This window comes from Dipteris shenzhenensis, chromosome 13 (assembly GCF_047967505.1).
Source record: "Dipteris shenzhenensis isolate YYH24624 ecotype China chromosome 13, Dip_SZ_1.0, whole genome shotgun sequence".
NCBI lineage: Eukaryota > Viridiplantae > Streptophyta > Polypodiopsida > Gleicheniales > Dipteridaceae > Dipteris > Dipteris shenzhenensis.
The window spans coordinates 13,461,665-13,482,060 of record NC_141608.1 but is presented as its reverse complement, the minus strand read 5'-3'; the positions used below and the strand labels follow the sequence as shown (position 1 = coordinate 13,482,060).

General features: G+C 45.6%; 1 protein-coding gene across 1 annotated transcript in view; it reads left to right on the top strand.

The window, feature by feature from the left end:
• FTSH4 (FTSH protease 4) overlaps positions 1–20,161 on the top strand; it is a 44,050-nt gene extending 23,889 nt beyond the window's left edge. Inside the window, exons 7-10 of the mRNA XM_087383331.1 lie at positions 17,385–17,636; positions 17,760–17,884; positions 18,001–18,477; positions 18,706–20,161. Of these exons, the coding sequence (XP_087239457.1) occupies positions 17,385–17,636; positions 17,760–17,884; positions 18,001–18,477; positions 18,706–19,614 (1,763 nt within the window). The 3' untranslated portion in view covers positions 19,615–20,161. The remainder of the gene's footprint in view (positions 1–17,384; positions 17,637–17,759; positions 17,885–18,000; positions 18,478–18,705) is intronic.
• Positions 20,162–20,396: the final 235 nt, after the last annotated feature.

Sequence of the window (20,396 nt, the reverse complement as noted above, 5' to 3'; positions counted from 1 at the left end):
TTTTAAGTGAAACATGTTGTGGTCCCGGAAATCTTAAGGGACAATTTTCATTATTTACCTCTGTGAAGCAGGGGGAGGATTTTATAGGATGATGATGAGTTAAGTCTGGAGATTGTGAGAGCATTGACCTTTATGATTTTTGGGATTTGCTGGCTAGTTTAGCAAAAAGCATTGGAGATGGGTAGATTGTTGGTTGATCACCAATTGTTTATGAACATTGTCCAAATTATAGGATTAATGACTTGAACAGCAGTGTTTCTCTATCCTCCAAGAGTATATGGAAGAGCTTATGTTTATCTACCCTGTTGACACTTTTTACCTTTCTCATCCTTATCATCTTCTTGTCCTTTCATCATTATCATTCTTACCATCTTTCTTTTCGGTTTTCTTGTCGACTTTTGATTCTCTTTTCTTTTTTCCTTTCCTTTGCCTTGTTTTTAAATCTTGTGTCCTTTGTGCTCACCTCCAGTTGCTGTTGTCAGAGCGTGAAAAAAATGCAAGGATATGTTAACCTTTGTATAAATGGATGCTCGAGGATGTGTGGGTGTTTGGTTTTGTATGACTATGGTCTATACCCACAGTTGGGCGCTGATGACGTCAGTGGGGCTTGTCATAGTAGCTAGTCCCGGCTATACATGATGGAGTTTATGGTTTTCAACCTTATGAGTGACTATCATGAGATTGAAACTGCACACCGTGTTGCATTTTTAGAGGATGAGTTTGGGTATGTTCCTAGATTCACTAGATATATGCTTTTGCCGTATTAGCATACATGCAAATTTCACCTTGTGAAGTTTTTGTCAATGCCTAATGCTGCGGCTTGCTGATATTGTGATAAATTCTTAAGTGGTGCCCTATCACCTAGATTGTCTAAGCATTTTCTTGCTTAGATGCTCATATGGGAGGTACTAAAATGGAATCATATAGTCTTCACAAGCAGTCATAGCTTGAATGAAAAGAATGTGGACTACTTTTTTATTAACATTCTCCTTTAGTGCTAGACTTTGTCACGGCTGGCTTTGATACCAATGTAACATGCAATGCTTATCTGATTGTATAATTCACAGCAAGACCTTTAAACCTTTAGCGAGGAATGAGCGTTGTTTACCATAGAGAGAGAAAGGAGATGAGGGTAGAGAGAGAGTAGAGTCGACAACCGATTGGGTCCGTGTACCCACTGAGGGCCTTCTCCCCCAATCAGGGGAGAATTTGCTTTATACTTGGAGAACTAAGAAATACAAAGAACACTCCTCGAGAAAGCACGGAACGCGCTTTTGAAGAGCTCACTGTGCACATGTATAGCAGACCCAAGGACTTGAGAGGCAACGCCGACCAATACCGAGAGGTTACTGCGTGAGTGAGAGAGTGAAAACTAGAAGTGATACATCCTATGAGAGAACTGAGAGATGACTGAAATATAGAGCTGAGAGTGAGCTGGGTAAACTGTTAAAGAGAGCTGAGAAAGCTGAGGAAACAGTGTCCAAACCTCCGACTGTTGTGCTGCGTGGTCACCTTCAGATCAGGCTGAACTGATGGCCAAGGTACTGAGGCTAGAGCAGGGCCAGATCTGAGGATCTCAGGGGCTGCACAGGATGCTGAAGTGGAGCTGTAGGAGGACTGAAGGCAGGAGCAAACTGAATGAGAAAACAGGGCAGCCAAGGGGCCCTTTTATAGGGCTGGACTGAGCCAACCCAGTCTGTAAACAGACCGACTCAGTCCGTTTTACAGACTCAGTCTGTCTTACAGACTCAGCCCTACAACCAGCCTGTAAAAAGCCCTCCCTGGCTCATTTGCTAGGGGAGTTTTTGGGCAGCCTTTGCAGGCTGCCTTTCCTGCTTACCTGTCCAGCCTTTTGGGACCCTAAAGGGACTCCTAACCTAGGCTAAGACCTAAACTATAAGATGGAAACCCTTAACCTACTGTTCTCCAGTGGGTACTAGTGAACAAGAACTGACTACTGACTTGACCTAAGGCTGAGAGACTGACCTACGTAGCTTGTGCCTGACTGTCCCTGGACAAGGGCTCACAAAGGGGTCACAGCATACGACAAAATCTCCTATTTGGGAACTGTAATGCACTTGTCGATGTAGCCAGTGTGTCACCTTGCACCCAAGTGCAGGGGTGCATGGGATATTCCCTCCTCCTTAACTTGGCGGTAGGTTCATTGCTTCCAAGTAGTCCGCCAATATCTGGGGAAACTCCTGGAAAAAATCTTCATCCAACCACACTGCTTCATGGGTACCTCGATCACGGAACTTGGTGTAAAACTCCCGGATCTTGCGTCCTGACCCATGCTTGAATTTATGAAGAAGGATCTGTTCTGGCTGCAAAACTTCGGCTTCATCAAGAACTGCAGGTTGTTGCTCGTTGGAAATCTCTGAAAGAGGAGGTCCAAAATATGGCTTCAACCAAGCTACATGGAACACGTTGTGCATAGTCCAATTGTTTGGTAGGCGTAACTTCATTGAGTTATCGTTGATTTTTTGAATAATAGGAAATTGTCCGAAGCTCGTGAAGGACAGCTTCGGGCATCGCTTGCCCACCTGCTTCAATCATTGCTTGATAATGCGTAAGTACACCCATTGACCCTCTTTATACTAGACATCTCTGAAAGAGGAGGTTCAAAATATGGCTTCAACCAAGCTACATGGAACACGTTGTGCATAGTCCAATTGTCTGGTAGGCGTAACTTCATTGAGTTATCGTTGATTTTTTGAATAATAGGAAATTGTCCGAAGCTCGTGAAGGACAACTTCGGGCATCGCTTGCCCACCTGCTTCAATCGTTGCTTGATAATGCGTAAGTACACCCATTGACCCTCTTTATACTAGACATCTCGTCTAGATTTATTAGCTTGGCGTGTATACGATGCTTGAGCTTTGGCGATGCGGCTTTTGACGGACTCCGTAATCTCTACCATGGATTCGGTGGTTTTGTTGGCTTCAAGAGATGGAGACACCATCCGGGTGAGGAGTGAGGTAATCGCCGTCCAAACGCCGCTTCATAAGGTGTGCGACCAATACTCGAAGAATAGGTATCGTTCAGAATGGCCTGCACAAGCGGAAGAAACAGCTCCCACTTTCCTTGAGCATCATGACAATATGATTTCAAAATATCAAACGCCATACCATTATACTTTTCCGTCTCGCCGTTCGATTGTGGATGGAAAGCGTTGACATCTGCAGCTTAGTACCAAAATTATCAAACAAGGCTCGCCAAAAGTTAGACGTAAACTTGGAGTCTTTGTTGGATGTTATGGTCTTTGGCAACCCTCCAATGGGATACCAATACTTAATAAACAAATGAGCTACATCTTCAGCGCTGGCCGTTTGTTTGCAGGGAATTAGCATGCAATATTTACTAAAGCGACAAACAATAGTAAGACATTGAGTATTACGCGTACCTGCGGATGCTGGAAGTGGTCCCACGAAATCCATATCTATGTCCTGGAAAGGACCGTCGGGGATTGGCAATGGCATAAGTAAGCCTGTTGCTTTTTTGTGGGAAGGCTTGACCTTTTGGCATATTTGACAATTCTGCACATAGCCGTATACGTCCTTCCGCATCTTTGGCCAATAGAAATAGCGCTCTAACTTCTCCAAAGTCCTGTTGATACCTCTGTGATCACCGGTATGGATCATGGGCATCATGAAGAAGCAACTGTCGTTTGTCTTTGAGTACACATAACCTTTTCTTATAGAAAAGCCAACCGTCCTCTAATGAGTAATGGCCTGGAGCAAGCATCGTGGCTAACTGGAACTGCATGCCAAACTCTGTTGACTCCGTGTACTGTGCCTTCATGCTATCAAGATCCTTTCCTTTGATTTCGAGCACAATGGCCTGCTCAATGGTCTAGATGGAATCTTTCCGACTGAGAGCGTTTGCAACGGGGTTGTTTTTGCCGGGAACGTACTCGATCATTAAACGGCTGGAATATCTGACTCCACCGCTGCTGTCGATCACTCCATTGCGTACTAGGCATTGTCTGAAGCCACTTAAGGGCTTGGTGATCTGTCTTCACCGTGAAAGTCCGTCCGTACAGGAAATGCTTCCAATGTTTTAATGCCTGGATGACACCGAGGAGCTCTCTATCATACACTGAATAGTTCTTTTCGGCATCGTTAAGCTTTCTGCTGTAGTATGCCACGGCCTATCTTCTTGCTGTAAAACTGCCGCTATGGCGACATTGCTAGCGTCTGTGATTACCAGAAATGGAACATTCCAAGAGGCGATCTTCATAACTGGTGCTGTCGTGGCCAACCGTTGCAAGTCGTGGAAGGCCTGCAAAGCTTTGCTTGTGACTTGAACTTTTTGTCTGCGTGTCTTTACCCCCTTGAGTAAATTTGTAAGAGGGGCTGCGTATATTAAGAAACCCTCCATGTGCGAGCTGTATGCTTGACACAAACCCACAAAGGATCGGATCTCCCTAACTTCCCCTCCATAGACTTTGAAAGTCGATAAGAGAACTTACTTGGAGGTGTCGAGTTCGGAAGGAGATCGATGCGATGGTCTTTCAGTCGGTTGGGAGGTAGCTGGGGTGGCAGATCGTCCCGGAGCATGATGTCTTTGAACTCTTCGAGGAGATCCACCATTGCTTGCCCCATTGGAGGAGCAGCTTGAACTGCAGTGATCTGGCACTGGACATAGAGAAGTGCATGAAAGGGAGTGAAGGGGGAAGAAGAGCAAGAGTGTGAGAGTGAGAGAAAGACACTCAAGATGCGGGTGTGAAAAATGATGAGCCACACCACAAACTCAGTTGTGTTTTATTAGGATTAGGTTTACCCTATGACTGTCTTAAGACAGTCATAAGTGTCCTATCTTTTAATGAAGGGTTGGCAATGTGCCTTTACCCCAACAACCTCCCACCTAAAGGCCAATGTGCCTAAAGGGGAGAAAGGAATAAAAATTACAGCAATATACAGTTACTGTATACAAGACCATAAAATAAGAATGGTCTCATCCTAATCCCATGATGTGGCGGCAATGTGCAAACCGCCCTGTAGGCAAGCTCTTAGTGAGCAAATCTGCAGGATTATCATCAGTATGCACTTTCACAAGCTCAAGTCGCTTGTCTTCCAGTACCTCCCTGATGAAATGATATTTCACTTCTATGTGCTTGGTCTTTTGATGAAAGACCGGATTCTTTGCCAACATGATAGCACTTTGACTATCACAATGCAAAACTGGCATATCTCCTGTAATGCCCAAATCTCCCACCAGCCGAGTAAGCCATATTGCTTCCTTGCAGGCCTCAGTGGCTGCAACATATTCAGCTTCAGTGGTTGACAGTGCAACGCATTTCTGCAACCGAGACACCCATGATATAGCACCTCCTGCAAATGTGAAAATGTAACCGGTAGTAGACTTCCGGTTATCTGCATTCCCTGCATAGTCTGAATCTGTAAAACCATGCACCAATGCATCCTGCCCACCATAACATATGCACAAGTCTTTGGTACCCTTGAGATACCTCAAGACACCTTTCACTGCTTCCCAGTGCCGCTTGCCTGGATTTGCCATATTCCTGCTGATGACTCCCACCGCAAAAGCAATATCCGGACGAGTGGCAACCATGGCATACATCAAAGATCCAACTGCAGATGCATACGGAACCTTGGCCATTTCAGCCTTATCATAATCTGATTTGGGGCTGTCCTTACTGCTGAGTTTTAAATGTGGAGGCAATGGGGTACTAATAGACTTCCCCCCCTCCATTTTAAACCTCTGCAGTACTTTGTCAATGTACTCTTTCTGTGACAGAAACAAAAGTCCCTTGGACCTGTCACGAGTAATCCGCATGCCAAGAATATGATTTGCATCACCCAAGTCTTTCATATCAAAAGACTTATGCAGTTGTTTCTTCAAAGCACTAATCTCATGCTGAGATTTACTGGCAATAAGCATGTCATCCACATATAGAATGAGTAGCATCAAACTGCCATCCTTTGCCCGTTTGGTGTACAAGCAATGATCGGTCTCACACCGATGATACCCTTGGGACTGCATGAAGGCATCAAACTTCTTGTACCATTCCCTTGGCGCCTGCTTGAGTCCATACAAGCTCCTCTTGAGCTTACACACAAGCTGCTCTTTCCCTTTAACAGCATATCCGTCTGGCTGACTCATATAGATCTCATCATGGAGATCTCTGTGAAGAAAGGCTGTCTTCACATCCATCTGACATAAATCCATGTCGTCATGAGCAACAAGAGCTAACACTGCTCTCAAAGTAGTCATCTTGACTACAGGGGAAAAGATCTCATCAAAGTCAATGCCCTTCTCCTGCTTAAATCCCTTGGCAACCAATCTGGCCTTATACCTTGGTAAAGCATTTGAATCCACTTTGACTTTGTAAACCCACTTGCATGGCAAAACTTTTCTGCCTGGAGGTAACTGCACCAAGTCCCATGTATCATTCTGAAGTAGGGAGTCCATTTCTGACTGCATGGCTTTCTCCCACTTCTTTTTCTCCGTTCTTCCCATAGCTTCCTTGAAGCTGGAAGGCTCACCACAATCTGTCAGCATGATGAAATCAGCCACATTATTGGCTCCTGGAACAAACCTGGCAGGAGGCCGTTGTGCACGGGTGCTCCTCCTAACAAAATGTTCCGGATTAGGCTGCTGTCCAGCCTGTTCTTCATGCATGACGGGTGGCTGTACCACCATATCTGGCTGTTCTACAGCCCCATCTGCTGGCATATCCAGTGGTGCATCATTGGGAAAATTATCTGGCTGATTTTCAGCCTGTATACCCCCTTGAACAGGGTGATCTGCAGCAGGCTGCTGCTGCATATAAATGGGCATTCTTTGCTGTCCAACATCATCATAAATAACCCTCCTGTATTCCACAGGTTGCACGGGTTCCTTGTGTACACTATCCTCTTTAAAGATGACATCATTGCTGCGTATAATCTTCCGTTTAACGGGATCCCATAATCTGTACCCCATTTCACCTTCGTCACCATAACCCATAAAGATGCATCTGATAGACTTTGGATCCAGTTTGGTGCGCAGTTCTTTGCGTACATGAGCAAAGCACTCGCAGCCAAATACACGTAAGTGCTTATATGAAGGTGGCTTGCCAGACCACACCTCCTCTGGCACTTTCAACTCCAAAGCCTTGTTTGGCGACCTGTTAATAATGTGAACTGCTGTTTGCACGGCTTCTACCCAAAAGCCATGGGGTAATGCAGCATAAGACAACATACATCGAACCTTCTCCTGAATAGTTCGATTCATCCGCTCACTTGCACCATTTTGAGATGCATTATGAGGGGCTGTGAGTTCCTGTTTAATGCCCTTAGCTTCACAAAACTGCACAAAAGCATGTGACACATACTCACCCCCATTATCGGATCTGAGGCATTTCAGCCTACGACCTGTCCGATCCTCAACCTGAGCGACAAACTTCTTGAAAGCATCTAAGGCATCGCCCTTATGCTTCAAGAAATAGACCCACACTTTGCGTGTGGCATCATCAATGAAAGTAATAAAATATTTTGCACCCCCTAGTGATAACTGTGGCATCTCACACAAATCAGTGTGCACTAGATCAAGTGGTGCTCTATTCTGGGGAGTTCTCCTCTTATGAGGAGTCACAGAATGCTTGCCAAATATGCAATGATCACAAGTAGGCAAATCTGAAAAAGAAAGAGGCGGCAGATAACCCAAACGTGACAGTTCTTGCACAATGAAACCTTTGGCAGCTCGGTTATGGCAACAACATGATTACCCACACTGGAAACATAAAGAGGGTACAAGGTATCACTCTTAAAACCCTCAGCCACTACAGTCTGGCCATCAGTAATCACCCATTTGGAATCCCCAAATGTGGTGTGGTAACCACTGTCATCCAATAAGCCAGTGCTAATCATATTTTTCTTGATTTGCGGCACATGGCGAACACCATCAAGCATAAATGACCGTCCATCAGGAAATACTATCTGTATACTGCCAATCCCTGCAATCTGACATGCATAGTTGTTCCCAAGATGAACAACTCCATGAGTACCTGTGTAGGAAGTAAACCACTCCCTATGAGGAGTAACATGAAAAGAGGCACCTGAATCCAAGAGCCAAGTGTGCATGTCATGGCCATCTATAACCAAAGCATGTGCTATTACAGCAGAAGAGCATAAAACATCATGTATGTCACTGTCACTGTCCTCTGCTGCAACATTCACTGCATCCAAGTCATCTGCCTTGGCCTTGCCTTTGCCTTTGCTTGCATTTCCTGCATCCTTTGTTTCAGCCTTCTTGGCTTTCTGATCCCGTATGAACTTGAAGCACTTAGACTTCACATGTCCCTTCTTGCCACAATAAAAGCATTCAATGTCCTTTTTGCCACGGGACTGACTGCGGGATTTGGACTTACTAGCAGATCTCCCCTTCTGCTGAGTCCTGCCTCTATCTTGTACCTGCAAAGCATTTGAAGACTTGCTGCCCGCATTATTCTTCCTGCTCATCTCCTCCAAAAGGAGAGAGCTCTCTACATCAGCATATATAAGAGTGACATTTGAATTAGACAGGGTGGTCTTGAAAGTGTCCCAACTCTTAGGGAGGGTACACAACAAGAAAGTAGCCTTGAACTCCTCATCAAGATTCAACCCCTGTGCAATCAGCTGTGTAAAGATGGCATTGAACTCACTCAAGTGTGAGGTCATAGCTGTACCTTCCTTCATGCGAAGATCGACCAGCTTCTTCAGCCAATAAACCTTACTGGCTGAGCTCTTTTGGGCATACAATTCTTCTAGTCTTTGCCATAGACCATAAGAGGTCTTTTCAGCCTGAACATTGAACACAAGAGTGTCTGAAATAGTGAGCATGATAGCTGCCCTCGCAGACAAATCAAGCTCTTCCCAGTCATCAGCTGCCATGTCAGATGGCTTGACACCCTTCACCCTTATGGGCTTAGCAATCTTCTTTAACAGAAGTACATTCAAGCACTGTTCTGCCCATAATGCATAGTTGTGTGCTCCTTCCAGTTTCTTCATGTTCAGAATCGAAGAATCACTTCCCCCTGATGCCATATCAGATAAGGAAAGTACCTGACTCCCTGGAAGTAAAAAAAGACTGAATAAAAAACTCTGATTTCTCAGAAAAAACCTGCTCTATTCAAGAGCCAGAAGCACTCTCAATGGTGCTGTTTTTACTGTCAGGAAAATCTGCAGCAAAACAGTAAATGACCCTGCAAATACTGTACCTTCTGACACACTGTACTGTGCTCAAAGAGGCATAAAAAACAGTAATTTCAGACTGCTGCAGCTGCTCAACAAGTGCTCAACAGTGCATAATCATCTGACAAACCACAAACACTGCTGTAAACACTGCTGTACTGACTGTACTGATCACTTCTCCCACCTCAGATGAGACTGTCTTAAGACAGTCATAAGTGTCCTATCTTTTAATGAAGGGTTGGCAATGTGCCTTTACCCCAACAGTGCACACATGGCACCCTTGCGGACGGTGCGACCTGCTTGAATATGAGAGATTAATGGAATCCCTGGTATGCTTCGATCACCACGTATCACGGCGGGCTCAGGTAAACCTTCCACAATCGTAAAGATGTCCTGCCGCCAATCAGGCGTCAGAACATGCTCATGGAACCACTAAATCACGAGGATCATGTCGCACCCCATCAAAGGAGTCAATATAAAATTCCGTGTAAACATGGCCTTCTGAACTGAAAAAGTGAACTGGATGGCCTTCTGCGTGATGTGAGTGCGCAAGCCGGGCGTGAACCCGTCCACTGTAAGCTCGTGAGGCACCAAGGTGCACCCCACTGTCCCAATGCTGCCACCAAGTCACCGCCTCACTTGTAAGATGAGGGGCTGCAAGGTGGACTTTATCTTGCTCATCGTGAATCCGTGCTAACAGAAAATGAGCTACAAATTGATGAATAAACTGTAAAATTGCTGAATGGTCACACTTACCATCATACTTAACAAAATTTGGAGTGGACTGAGTGAGTCGTGTTACCTTTGTCAATGACGAAGCTGTGGTGGAGATGGCTGCTGTGCTCAAACTTGCCTGCATAGCGGCTAACATCTGTTTGTGTTGGAGAAGCATCGCCTCTCGGTCTAGCTTTTGTTGCCTCTCTGCCTGGGCGAGCTCTGCACGTCACAGTGCCTCCTCATTTTTGCGTTCCTCACGCATCATCAAGAGCAGTTTTTCAAAATATGTGGTTTCTCTTTATTCTAGCGGCTTTTGTGCTTCTTTTTCCTCCAGACGTCGTTTTGTCTGGTCTAGCTGTCTTATGTTTTCTTCCAGCTGGGATGAATGTTCTTCGAGTTACTGCAGTAGGACTCGATTCTGCTCTAGAAGGTTCGCCATCACTTCTTGAGCATTTGGCGGAAGCCTATCTTATTGGTAGTCTTTAAAGTCTTTGCGGTTGAAATCTTTTCCTGACCCTTCCATGGCGCTTGATTGTGTGGATCTCAACACAACCATACACTCGCGGTAGTCAAGCTGGATACAGACCGAAGCTCTGATACCAATGTAACATGCAACGGTTATTTGATCGTGATTCACACAGCAAGACCTTCTTTAAACCTTTAGTGAGGAATGAACGTTGTTTACCATAGAGAGAGAAAGGAGATGAGGGTAGAGAGAGAGAGTAGAGTCGACAACCGATTGGGTCCTTGTACCTACTAAGGGCTCCCTTCCCCAATCAGGGGAGAATTTGCTTTATACTTGGAGAACTAAGAAATACAAAGAACACTCTTCGAGAGAGCACGGAACGCGCTTCTGAAGAGCTCACTGTGCACACGTATAGCAGACCCAAGGACCAGAGAGACAATGCCGACCAATATTGAGACCTTGATGCTGTCCACACTAACGATGTAGGATGCTTCTGCAAGGCAAGGAAGAGGCTTGTGCTGTCTACCGGAATGCAAGGTTACTGCGTGAGTGAGAGACTAGAAGTGATAGATCCTATGAGAGAACTGAGAGATGACTGAAATATAGGGCTGAGAGTGAGCTGTGTAAACTGTAAAAGAGAGCTGAGAAAGCTGAGGAAATAGTGTCCAAACCTCTCTCCATTTGCTGGTCCAAACCTCCGAATGGCCAAAGGGACTGAGGCTAGAGCAGGGCCAGATCTAAGGATCTCAGGGGCTGCACAGGATGCTGAAGTGGAGCTGTAGGAGGACTGAAGGCAGGAGCAAACCGAATGAGAAAACAGGGCAGCCAAGGGGCCCTTTTATAGGGCTGGACTGAGCCAACCCAGTCTGTAAACAGACCGACTCAGTCTGTCTTACAGACTGGCTGGCCTACAACCAGCCTATAAAAAGCCCTCCCTGGCTCATTTGCCAGGGGAGTTTTTGGGCAGCCTTCCCTGCTTACCTGTCCAGCCTTAGGGGAACCTAAAGGGACTCCTAACCTAGGCTAAGACCTAAACTATAAGATGGAAACACTTAACCTACTGTTCTCCAGTGGGTACTAGTGAACAAGAACTGACTACTGACTTGACCTTAGGCTGAGAGACTGACCTACGTAGCTTGTGCCTGACTGTCCCTGGACAATCTCTGGACAAGGGCTCACAAAGGGATCACAGCATACGACAAAATCTCCTATCTGGGAACTATAATGCACTTGTTGATGTAGCCAGTGTGTCACCTTGCACCCAAGTGCAGGGGTGCATGTGACACTTCACCTCTGGAGTGCCGACATAAACTCAGTACGAAGACCTTTGTATAAATGGATTCTCCAGTATGTGTGACTCTGTAGATTTGTATGTGTGAGAGCATATGTTTATACTATGGTCTACACCGACTGTTGGGTGCCGATGAGGTCAGTGGGGATGTCATTGTAGCTAGTCCTTGCTATGCGTGATGGAGTTTATAGTTGACAACTTGATACATAAGAGATTTGCAATTGAAAAGAGAGGAGATGGAGGCAGAAGAGAAAGATGCTGCTCAGCATTGATGACTTCAGGTGGGTGTATGGCTTCTTGTGGGTGACTATCTGACTTGCGGAAGGGATGTCACATTAGCTAGTCCTGCTTGCATCGAGTCTATGGTTTTCTACCTTGTGGGTGACTATCATGAGTTTAAAATTGCCTCCAGGGTGAAGCCAATTGAGAAGAATTAATTAGTTGATCTAATAGAGGATGAGTTTGGGATTTCTCTAGATATGTGTTTCTTGCCACATTAGCAACATTCAAATTGCCTCCAAGTTGCCATCTGCTCATATATTTCTATAAATTCTTTCTATTTGTAGTAATGCTTATTTTTTATAATTCTTTCTATCAGCTATCTTTTCTCATCTTTTGTGCTTAAGTGCTCATATGTGAGAGACAAAATGCCCTTGTTTTCAGAGGCAGGTGTAGCTTGACTGCAGAGATTAGAACTGTTTCTTCATTAGCCTTCTTCTTTGGTGCTGACGCTCGGCACAGCTGAGCTTGCCCTTCACCTCCAAAAAACAGAGAGAGAGAGAGAGAGAGAGAGAGAGAGAGAGAGAGAGTTGTAGTTCGTGAAAATGAGAAACTTTATATACCGTTGCTATGCTGTGCTGCAAGCACATATTTAGCTAACTCCTATGCCCGTGCCCATTGTTGCGGGTTTTCCAGAATTTCCTTTATGTAGCTGCTGGGCCGGCATCCCCAGCAGATTTTTCAAGCTGGTGGCATTGCTGCTGTATTTCCACAATGTGTGCAATCACTCGGCAATGGAGGAACATATGTTTCTCATTTTTGGTCCCCCCTATGGAACAAATTTTACAAAGTCTTACATTCCTGGTGGTTCATGAGAGGTGGTTCTTACTTCACAGATTGAATGCTGTTTGTACGATTATAATATATGTCCTCCCTGAGACAATCCTGCATTTCACATCTGTCCATTTGATTTCTCGTTCGTAGAAGTCCCTTTTCGGCCATTGGTCTTACCATAGTTTTTGTAGCATTTTCTGCATGACCAGCTTTTCAAATTTCTCCTCCATCCTCTGGGATATTGGCAGCCAGTATCTCCCACTGTTCCATCCATTTAGCCTTTCTAAGAGATTTTATTAACGTCTTCGAAAGACCGAAGGGTCTACAGGGCTGAAAGAAACTAGATACAATGAAAGCTAAGGGTGTGGGTTCACTAAAAACGGGCACCCATATCCAAGGCTCGACTCTGACGTGAGAAAATAAATACATTGTGCTATCGTTGCGAGAGGAGAAAATCCCAAAATAAAGGACAACGAGTTGGCATGCAACGGTGTAAGTTGTGATAGGGACTAATACCACGGAGTGGTGGTATTTGCGGCTGTGCGACCAGTTGAGCGAGGCGCTGAAGGCCAATGCATGCTTCCTCTATGATTTGGTTTTGGAACACTTGCCATTGGGCTTCCTCCAGATCCATCTGTAGGGATGGTCGGGTCCAATAAAGCTCTTGGTACCCCATCCACAAATCGGCCTTCGTCGTCATGTCCAAAGTTTGCTGCATTTGGTCCGTGGTCCGCTTCTAGCCATGAGTCTTAGGTTTTAGCAGAGACGGAGTTGGTACCAGATGGGTCGGAAGTACGGTGGTCGGTTGTGTTTGTGAAGAATTCCTGAGGGCCTGATTGATTCTATTCCAGAGGTAAGCGCTGATTTTGTAGCAAAAGTTGGAGACGAGAGTAATATGAAGTGGAAGCGGGTTTATGCTGCTTTTTGTACAGCTAGTTTACTCTCTTATGCAATTTGCAACATATGAAACTGGCAGGTCCAAGTACTCATAGCAGAGCTGAATGAAATCTTAGCTCGTAGTGTAGTTGATGAGGATGGTCACTGGAAGAACAAGCTTCAGCCTCAATCTCGGGCTCTGTTTGATTTTCTACCAGATAGTATCTGTGAGCAATTGTTGTTGGAGCAAGATCCCCACGGAAATGTGCAGGTTTGGAATCAGAACTAACTTTTGTGCTCCTGATATATCCCATGTTTTGTAAATATTTTTCATGAATGCTTCAGAGCTTGTTTTGATAGGCTGGCTCAATTTGTTATTATTATTTTTAGGGTAGCAACCAAAGGGCCACTATGCAAATAAACCACTACTATTGTAACAACCCACCAAGAGAGCAAAGGTGGTGGTGGTGGGCGTTAGAGATAGAGAGCTAAGGGTTAGGATTAGTAAGTGGAGTGGTTAGTGGTTAGGATAAATTACAAAAAGGAGGGGAGGATAAATTACGTGAGGGGGGTAAACCTATCCAAATAAATATATATAAATTAGTGCCTTATTTTGAGTTTCTTAGGTGCAAACACACTTTTTAGCAATCTTGCTTCATAAAATGCTAGGGGGACACAATTATTGGGAAGTAAGAAAATGTGTGCTGGGAGTTGAGAAAGGGTGGCCAACTAAGATGCTTGCACAAGGCATAAATAAAGTAGGGGAAAGCGAAGCACTTGAGTGTAGGCCATTGTCACGACTCATGATTGCTGCTCCTTAGCCAACCATTATTAGCTTCTTAGCCAAAAAGGTCCTCTGACTCTTCGCCTTAGCTGCAACTTCTCTACACCGCCCTTAATTGTTGCTACAGGGACCACATCTCCTTCGGGTATTCCCCCTCCTGCTTGTTCCATGCCTTGCTCTCCAGCTCAAAGTGGAGCTTTGTTGCTCGGAACTCGTCTTTGGAGGCGTCCCAATTGTGTTGGAGGGCCACAATCTACTCTTTTAGGAGCACAGACCATGGGTACTTTGTCGATGTGCCTTGGGCCAGCTCAACGAGGAGGGTGAGGACATTCGTTCGTGGTGGTTCCACATGCATGGGCGCTTTGCCCCTCCAGAGGGCTCTTGTTGTGAGCTAATTGTCCGTTGATGTTGTGTTGCCAGTTAGGGCTCCTTCACCATGCTCTGATTGTTGTGTGTTGGGGCCGATAATGTGGAGCGTCCTTTGTGGCAGCATGATGGATGCGCTCCCTACGTCACCTTATGGCTTCCGTTGTTCTTGGCGAAGGATGGCCATTTGCTTGCAATTGGGCACCATAAATTGCTGCATCTCGTCGATGTGTTGTTGCCTCTGTCGGTCGAGCTCTTGGGTCATAAGTTCTAAGAGCTCAGACAATCTTGTGGGGTTTATTGGGATTGTCGAGTTGGTCGGGTTGGTACGGACCTACATCCTTGAGAGCACATCTGCATGGTTAAGAGCTTCCACGTGCAGTCGGGTTGGTAACAGTTTAGCTGCTACTTGCTTAGGCTCTCAAGTATGCCCATGTGCTCAGCTTTGGTTCTTGTTGCGCCCGTCAGAGCAAGGCAACTTCTTTCGACAACTGCTCGACGTGGCTCTCAAGCTGCTCCTGCTGAGCCGTTGCACCCCTTGCCATGTCAACCAGGGCATTGCGCAACCTGTCAAGGTCTTGCCGGAATCAATAAGTCTCATTTGCTTCGTGGAATTCCCACAGGTTCTAGGCGCACTGGCCAGCTATGTGGACATTGGGGGCTCTCGGGAGTGGGACTTTCAAGACATCGAAGGAGGATCCATTGTCTGTTCCTTGGTTGATTGGACTTCGGTCTCTGATTCCTGCTCCTTCGAGGATGTCGACTGCGACAGTGAGCTAGCACGGCTTTGCGTTTGAAGAGGGCGGCAATCGAGCTGCCGAGGCCGGATGGGGACGGAGTAAGAGGCTTGGTGGTAGTGGCCACAATGGGTGGGGGAATTGCGGTAGTGGTGTTAGGTAGGAACACATGCTCATTAGGCAAGGGGAGCCATATCACAGTAGTACTCAAGGGCTCGGATGGCACATGAATAGGTGGGACAACATGCGGGGAGGTACCAGTGCCGTAGAAGTCAAATGGCCGGTAACAGTGCTGGGGGCCAGGAGGGAGCTCAGCATTGTGAAGGGAAGTAGCTCGACAACCAGGAAACAGCTGTATCAAGGGAGAGGGATATGGAAAACGTCACGTCCAGCTCAAACCTCCAGAGGCAAATTTCTCCTCATTCCACATCTTCAACAAGCTAGATTTTGAGGATAAGTAAGGTGGAGCCTCCTTCTCGATGATGCCCTCTGCCAAGGGGAGTACTAGCAATGCATCCTTGTGATTTGCGGTTGTGACCTAGGAGGTAGGCAAAGTTCTCCAGACTTCTTGGTAGTCTTCGCTACTCCTTTGGTCTGTGATAGCAGGATTTTTTGATAGAGAGGCTCGACATATTTTAGGTGGGGGATTGGGCAATGCAAGAGGGGGAGCCAATATCTTTTGACATGGATGACGATTGGATTTGGTTGGTGGCCCTATGGATCATTGCCAGGACATAGAAGATGGAACAGGAATTTCACTTGAGGGATGACTGTGTGGCAAGCAGAGAGTATTCATGCCTTCTCCATCGATCTGCCTCTTCATGCCTTCTCCATCGATCTGCCTCTTCAATTTACAGGATCTAGTGTCAGTGGGGTCTTTCGGGTTGAGCCATAGGACACAATGCCTCCCTCCCGATAGTGCGCAATGCCATCGCCAGGGGACAGCTTATGGGAGACAGTGTCCGACATCATTGGGGTCTTTCGGGTGGAGCCATAGGACACAATGCCTCCCTCCCGATAGGCGCAATGCCATCGCCAGGGGACAGCTTATGGGAGACAGTGTCCGACATCATTGCTTGGAACATTTGGGTTGCTTGCTGCAGTTTTGTGATGGAAGGCCACTAGGTCGCCCCCGGCAGCCACCCTACTATTATCTATTACTTGCGTGCCATATGAGAGTGTGGGACGTTAGGATCTTGGACAACTGTTGAGAGGCAGGCGGATTTCTGCAAGGCTTGGCCTGCAGGTGTCTTCAATGCACTTATGGAGCGAGGCATTTGTCGGATGTATAGTCCTCGACCTTGGTTACTACCTCTCTGAAAACAACCAGTTCTTTTTTCCTCGATCAACACCTCACGGGGACTGTTTTGTATGGTTGTTTCTCTCAGAAAAAAAAAGGGTTGACCTGGAGGCTAGAGGTCTCAAAGTAGAAACATTTCCCATGCGATTCTCACCGCCAAGGCTCACCACTCCAAAGAATTATGGTAAATCAAGCAATGAGTAGGCCTGCAGTCTGCAGGGCATGCTGATAAGTAAATCTTGTGGCGATTTCAAGTAAACTTGCAAGGGCAAAATGCTATGTAGGATCTTTTCCTGTACATGTGAATGTTACTTACGGAATCATTTGTTCTGAACTGGGCTAACATGGTGTTTAGAATTATCATACGGAAACGTTTTTCAGAACTTGTAAGTACATTGGCCTCCCTTTAAGTTTCAGGTTTTGCAGTCTGTCGAGGGGAAGGCTGACCTTTCCTACCAAGCTATCGATATGTACATGGGTTCTAGTACTGGCTTGGCTGGTCGGGTTGCTTTGCAATGTGCATCCCTTTTTGGGAGGGGAGGAGCCGAGAAGAGCTATACTGAAGTTTTTCTCCTTTTCCTGTCCTTGTTCTTTTTAAATATATTTTTGTCAATGCAGGAGTTAGAGCGCGTGTGGGAGAACAGAATCACAACACTACAGCTGCAAGTGCATCAACTCATCCAATGTTAAGTGCCATGGGTGGCGCTTCAAAAGAAGGTCTTCTTGGGAGTGCTGGTGCACCTATTCATGTGGTCAGTGCAGAGGGTGGCTTCAAGCAACAGTTTTGGCGCACTGTACGAACTTTGGCATTAGCATTCCTATTGGTTTCAGGCCTGGGAGCCCTGGTTGAGGATAGAGGCATTGGAAAAGGTGAGCCCCTTAACAATCTGCGAATTTGCCAGGCTGCCTGTGTTCTGCCCAGGTCATCTGCCAGCTTGAAATGGAGCTTTTCATAAAGCTGTAACGTTTTTAAATCGATTATGTACCCTGCAGGTCTTGGATTGAATGAGGAAGTGCAACCGAGCTTGGAATCAAACACCAAGTTTAGTGATGTCAAAGGTGTTGATGAAGCCAAGGCAGAGCTTGAAGAAATTGTCTGCTATCTCAGAGATCCAAAGGTGGGTTTGTGTCTGTAGACATATTGGGTTTGTATAAAGATGCTGCAGCTATTGATGGTTTCTTTTATTCTGATGCAATAATACTTACTGTAAAGTGGCTGCATTATTGTCTGAAGCGCTTTACATGGCTTGGTGGGAAGTTGCCAAAGGGCGTTTTACTAGTCGGACCACCAGGTACTGGGAAAACTATGCTAGCTCGAGCAATTGCTGGTGAGGCGGGAGTCCCTTTTTTCTATTGCAGTGGTAGTGAGTTTGAGGAGATGTTTGTGGGCGTTGGGGCAAGAAGAGTTCGTGATCTGTTTGCAGCTGCCAAAAAGAGGTCTCCTTGTATCGTTTTCATGGATGAGATTGATGCAATTGGGGGCAGTCGGAACCCTAAAGATCAACAGTATGTCAGGATGACTTTGAATCAACTCTTGGTCGAACTCGATGGCTTTAAGCAAAATGAAGGGATTATTGTTATAGCAGCCACCAACTTTCCCGAGTCTCTGGACAAGGCTCTTATACGCCCTGGACGCTTTGATCGTCATGTGGTTGTTCCAAACCCAGATGTTGAGGGCCGCCGGCAGATCTTAGAATTTCACATGTCTAAGGTAAGCATCTCCATATTTCTTCTGCACTGTAGTCTTCATTTAAAGAATAGTAGTTCCTGCTATAGGATGAAGTCAGAATTGGTATTTCATTTAGTGCAGCATTGTGACGCTTATTCTTGATAGGAAGAATTACGCAAGTATGGTAGGGAGTGCTTTATCAGAATCTATTGCTACTCTTTTCAAGCAGAGCTTTGGGATAGTTCTTACTTGAAGTTATGCTGTTTAAAGGTCTTGAAAGCGGATGATGTTGATCTCATGATAATTGCTCGAGGTACACCTGGATTTTCTGGCGCCGATCTCGCAAATCTCATAAATGTAGCTGCTCTGAAGGCAGCTATGGATGGAGCAAAGTCGGTTGGAATGTCAGAGCTTGAGTATGCGAAAGACAAAATTATGATGGGCAGTGAGAGAAAGTCTGCAGTAATATCAGATGAGTCGAGGCGTCTTACAGCTTATCATGAAGGTGGACATGCTCTTGTGGCAGTCCACACAGATGGTGCCTTACCGGTTCATAAAGCCACAATTGTTCCTCGTGGTATGTCTCTTGGAATGGTTGCACAGCTTCCAGACAAAGACCAGGATAGCCTTTCACGGAAACAAATGCTTGCACGTCTAGATGTTGCAATGGGAGGGCGCGTTGCGGAGGAACTCATCTTTGGAGAGAGTGAGGTAACTTCTGGGGCTTCTCAAGATATCAAATCTGCCACTGATCTTGCTCGTCAGATGGTGACTAAGTTTGGCATGAGTAAGGCAGTTGGTTTAGTTTCACATGATTACATGAATGATGGCAATAGCATGAGCACAGAGACTAGGCTTCTTGTTGAGAAGGAAGTAAGGGAGCTTGTGCAAAGAGCATATGAAAATGCGAAGCACATATTGACAACACATCAAAATGAACTCCATACGTTGGCTAAGGCTCTTTTGGAACATGAGACGCTTACTGGCAGACAAATCAATGACCTGCTTACTCAGGTGGATTCTCAACCCACTCTTACTTCATCAGTACAGACAAGTCCGGCTCCTGTTCCTCCATCCACACCAGCGGCAGCTGCAGCTGCTGGGGCAGCAGCTGCGGCAGCAGCTGCAGCTACTGCAGCAGCAAAAGCTAAAAATGTTACACAGCCTGTTGGAAGCTAGTTTCCTGTACTACATATTCCACACAGCAGCACGAGTATGAATGTGTAAGGTGTGTGTTCTGGATTACACCAAAATGTAGTTTATAACTGATGTCCATGGCGACAAGATTAGCATTATCAATTATGCTGTTGTGTGAAGGCACAATTAGATTGAATGGTGGAGAGTTGCACTGGAAGATGCTTCTGGATTCGTTTTGAAAGTGTTGGGGCTTCTCACTCCCTTGCGGGGTCCAGTACCTTATACTGAGGAAAGTATGGAGGTTGAAATTGCATCACTTCATACAAAAGATTACTGCCTGTGCCATCAGTCGAAAAGAGAACAGATCATGTGAAATTCTGATAACGATCACTTGAAACTATTTATGTTGTTGCAGCAATTTTATTAGAATATATGTAAACTTTCTTTTGGACTATGTTCTGCGTCTCAAGATGCACCCTTTTGGCAGTGTAATGATGCTCTTAATTAAGTTAGATCTTGGTGTACGATTCCAGAACTGTAGATAACTGAAAATGGCATTGCATTGGTATTTTTTTGAGGTCATGCTGTACAAGCACCTACAATACAAGAGCAGGTTCTCCATAGTTAAATACTTGTCTAAACTTTTTCAACTTTTGGAAGGTTACATAGAAGAACACACTAGTCAAGACTAATTTATGGCAAACTAATTCTTATTTGAATCTCACACATGATTCCGAATCAGCCAGGATAAGTAGGTTGGTATGCATAGTTGGTGAAAGAGATTGACTTTATTTATGCTGGCTAATTTTGCACATCCAATTCAC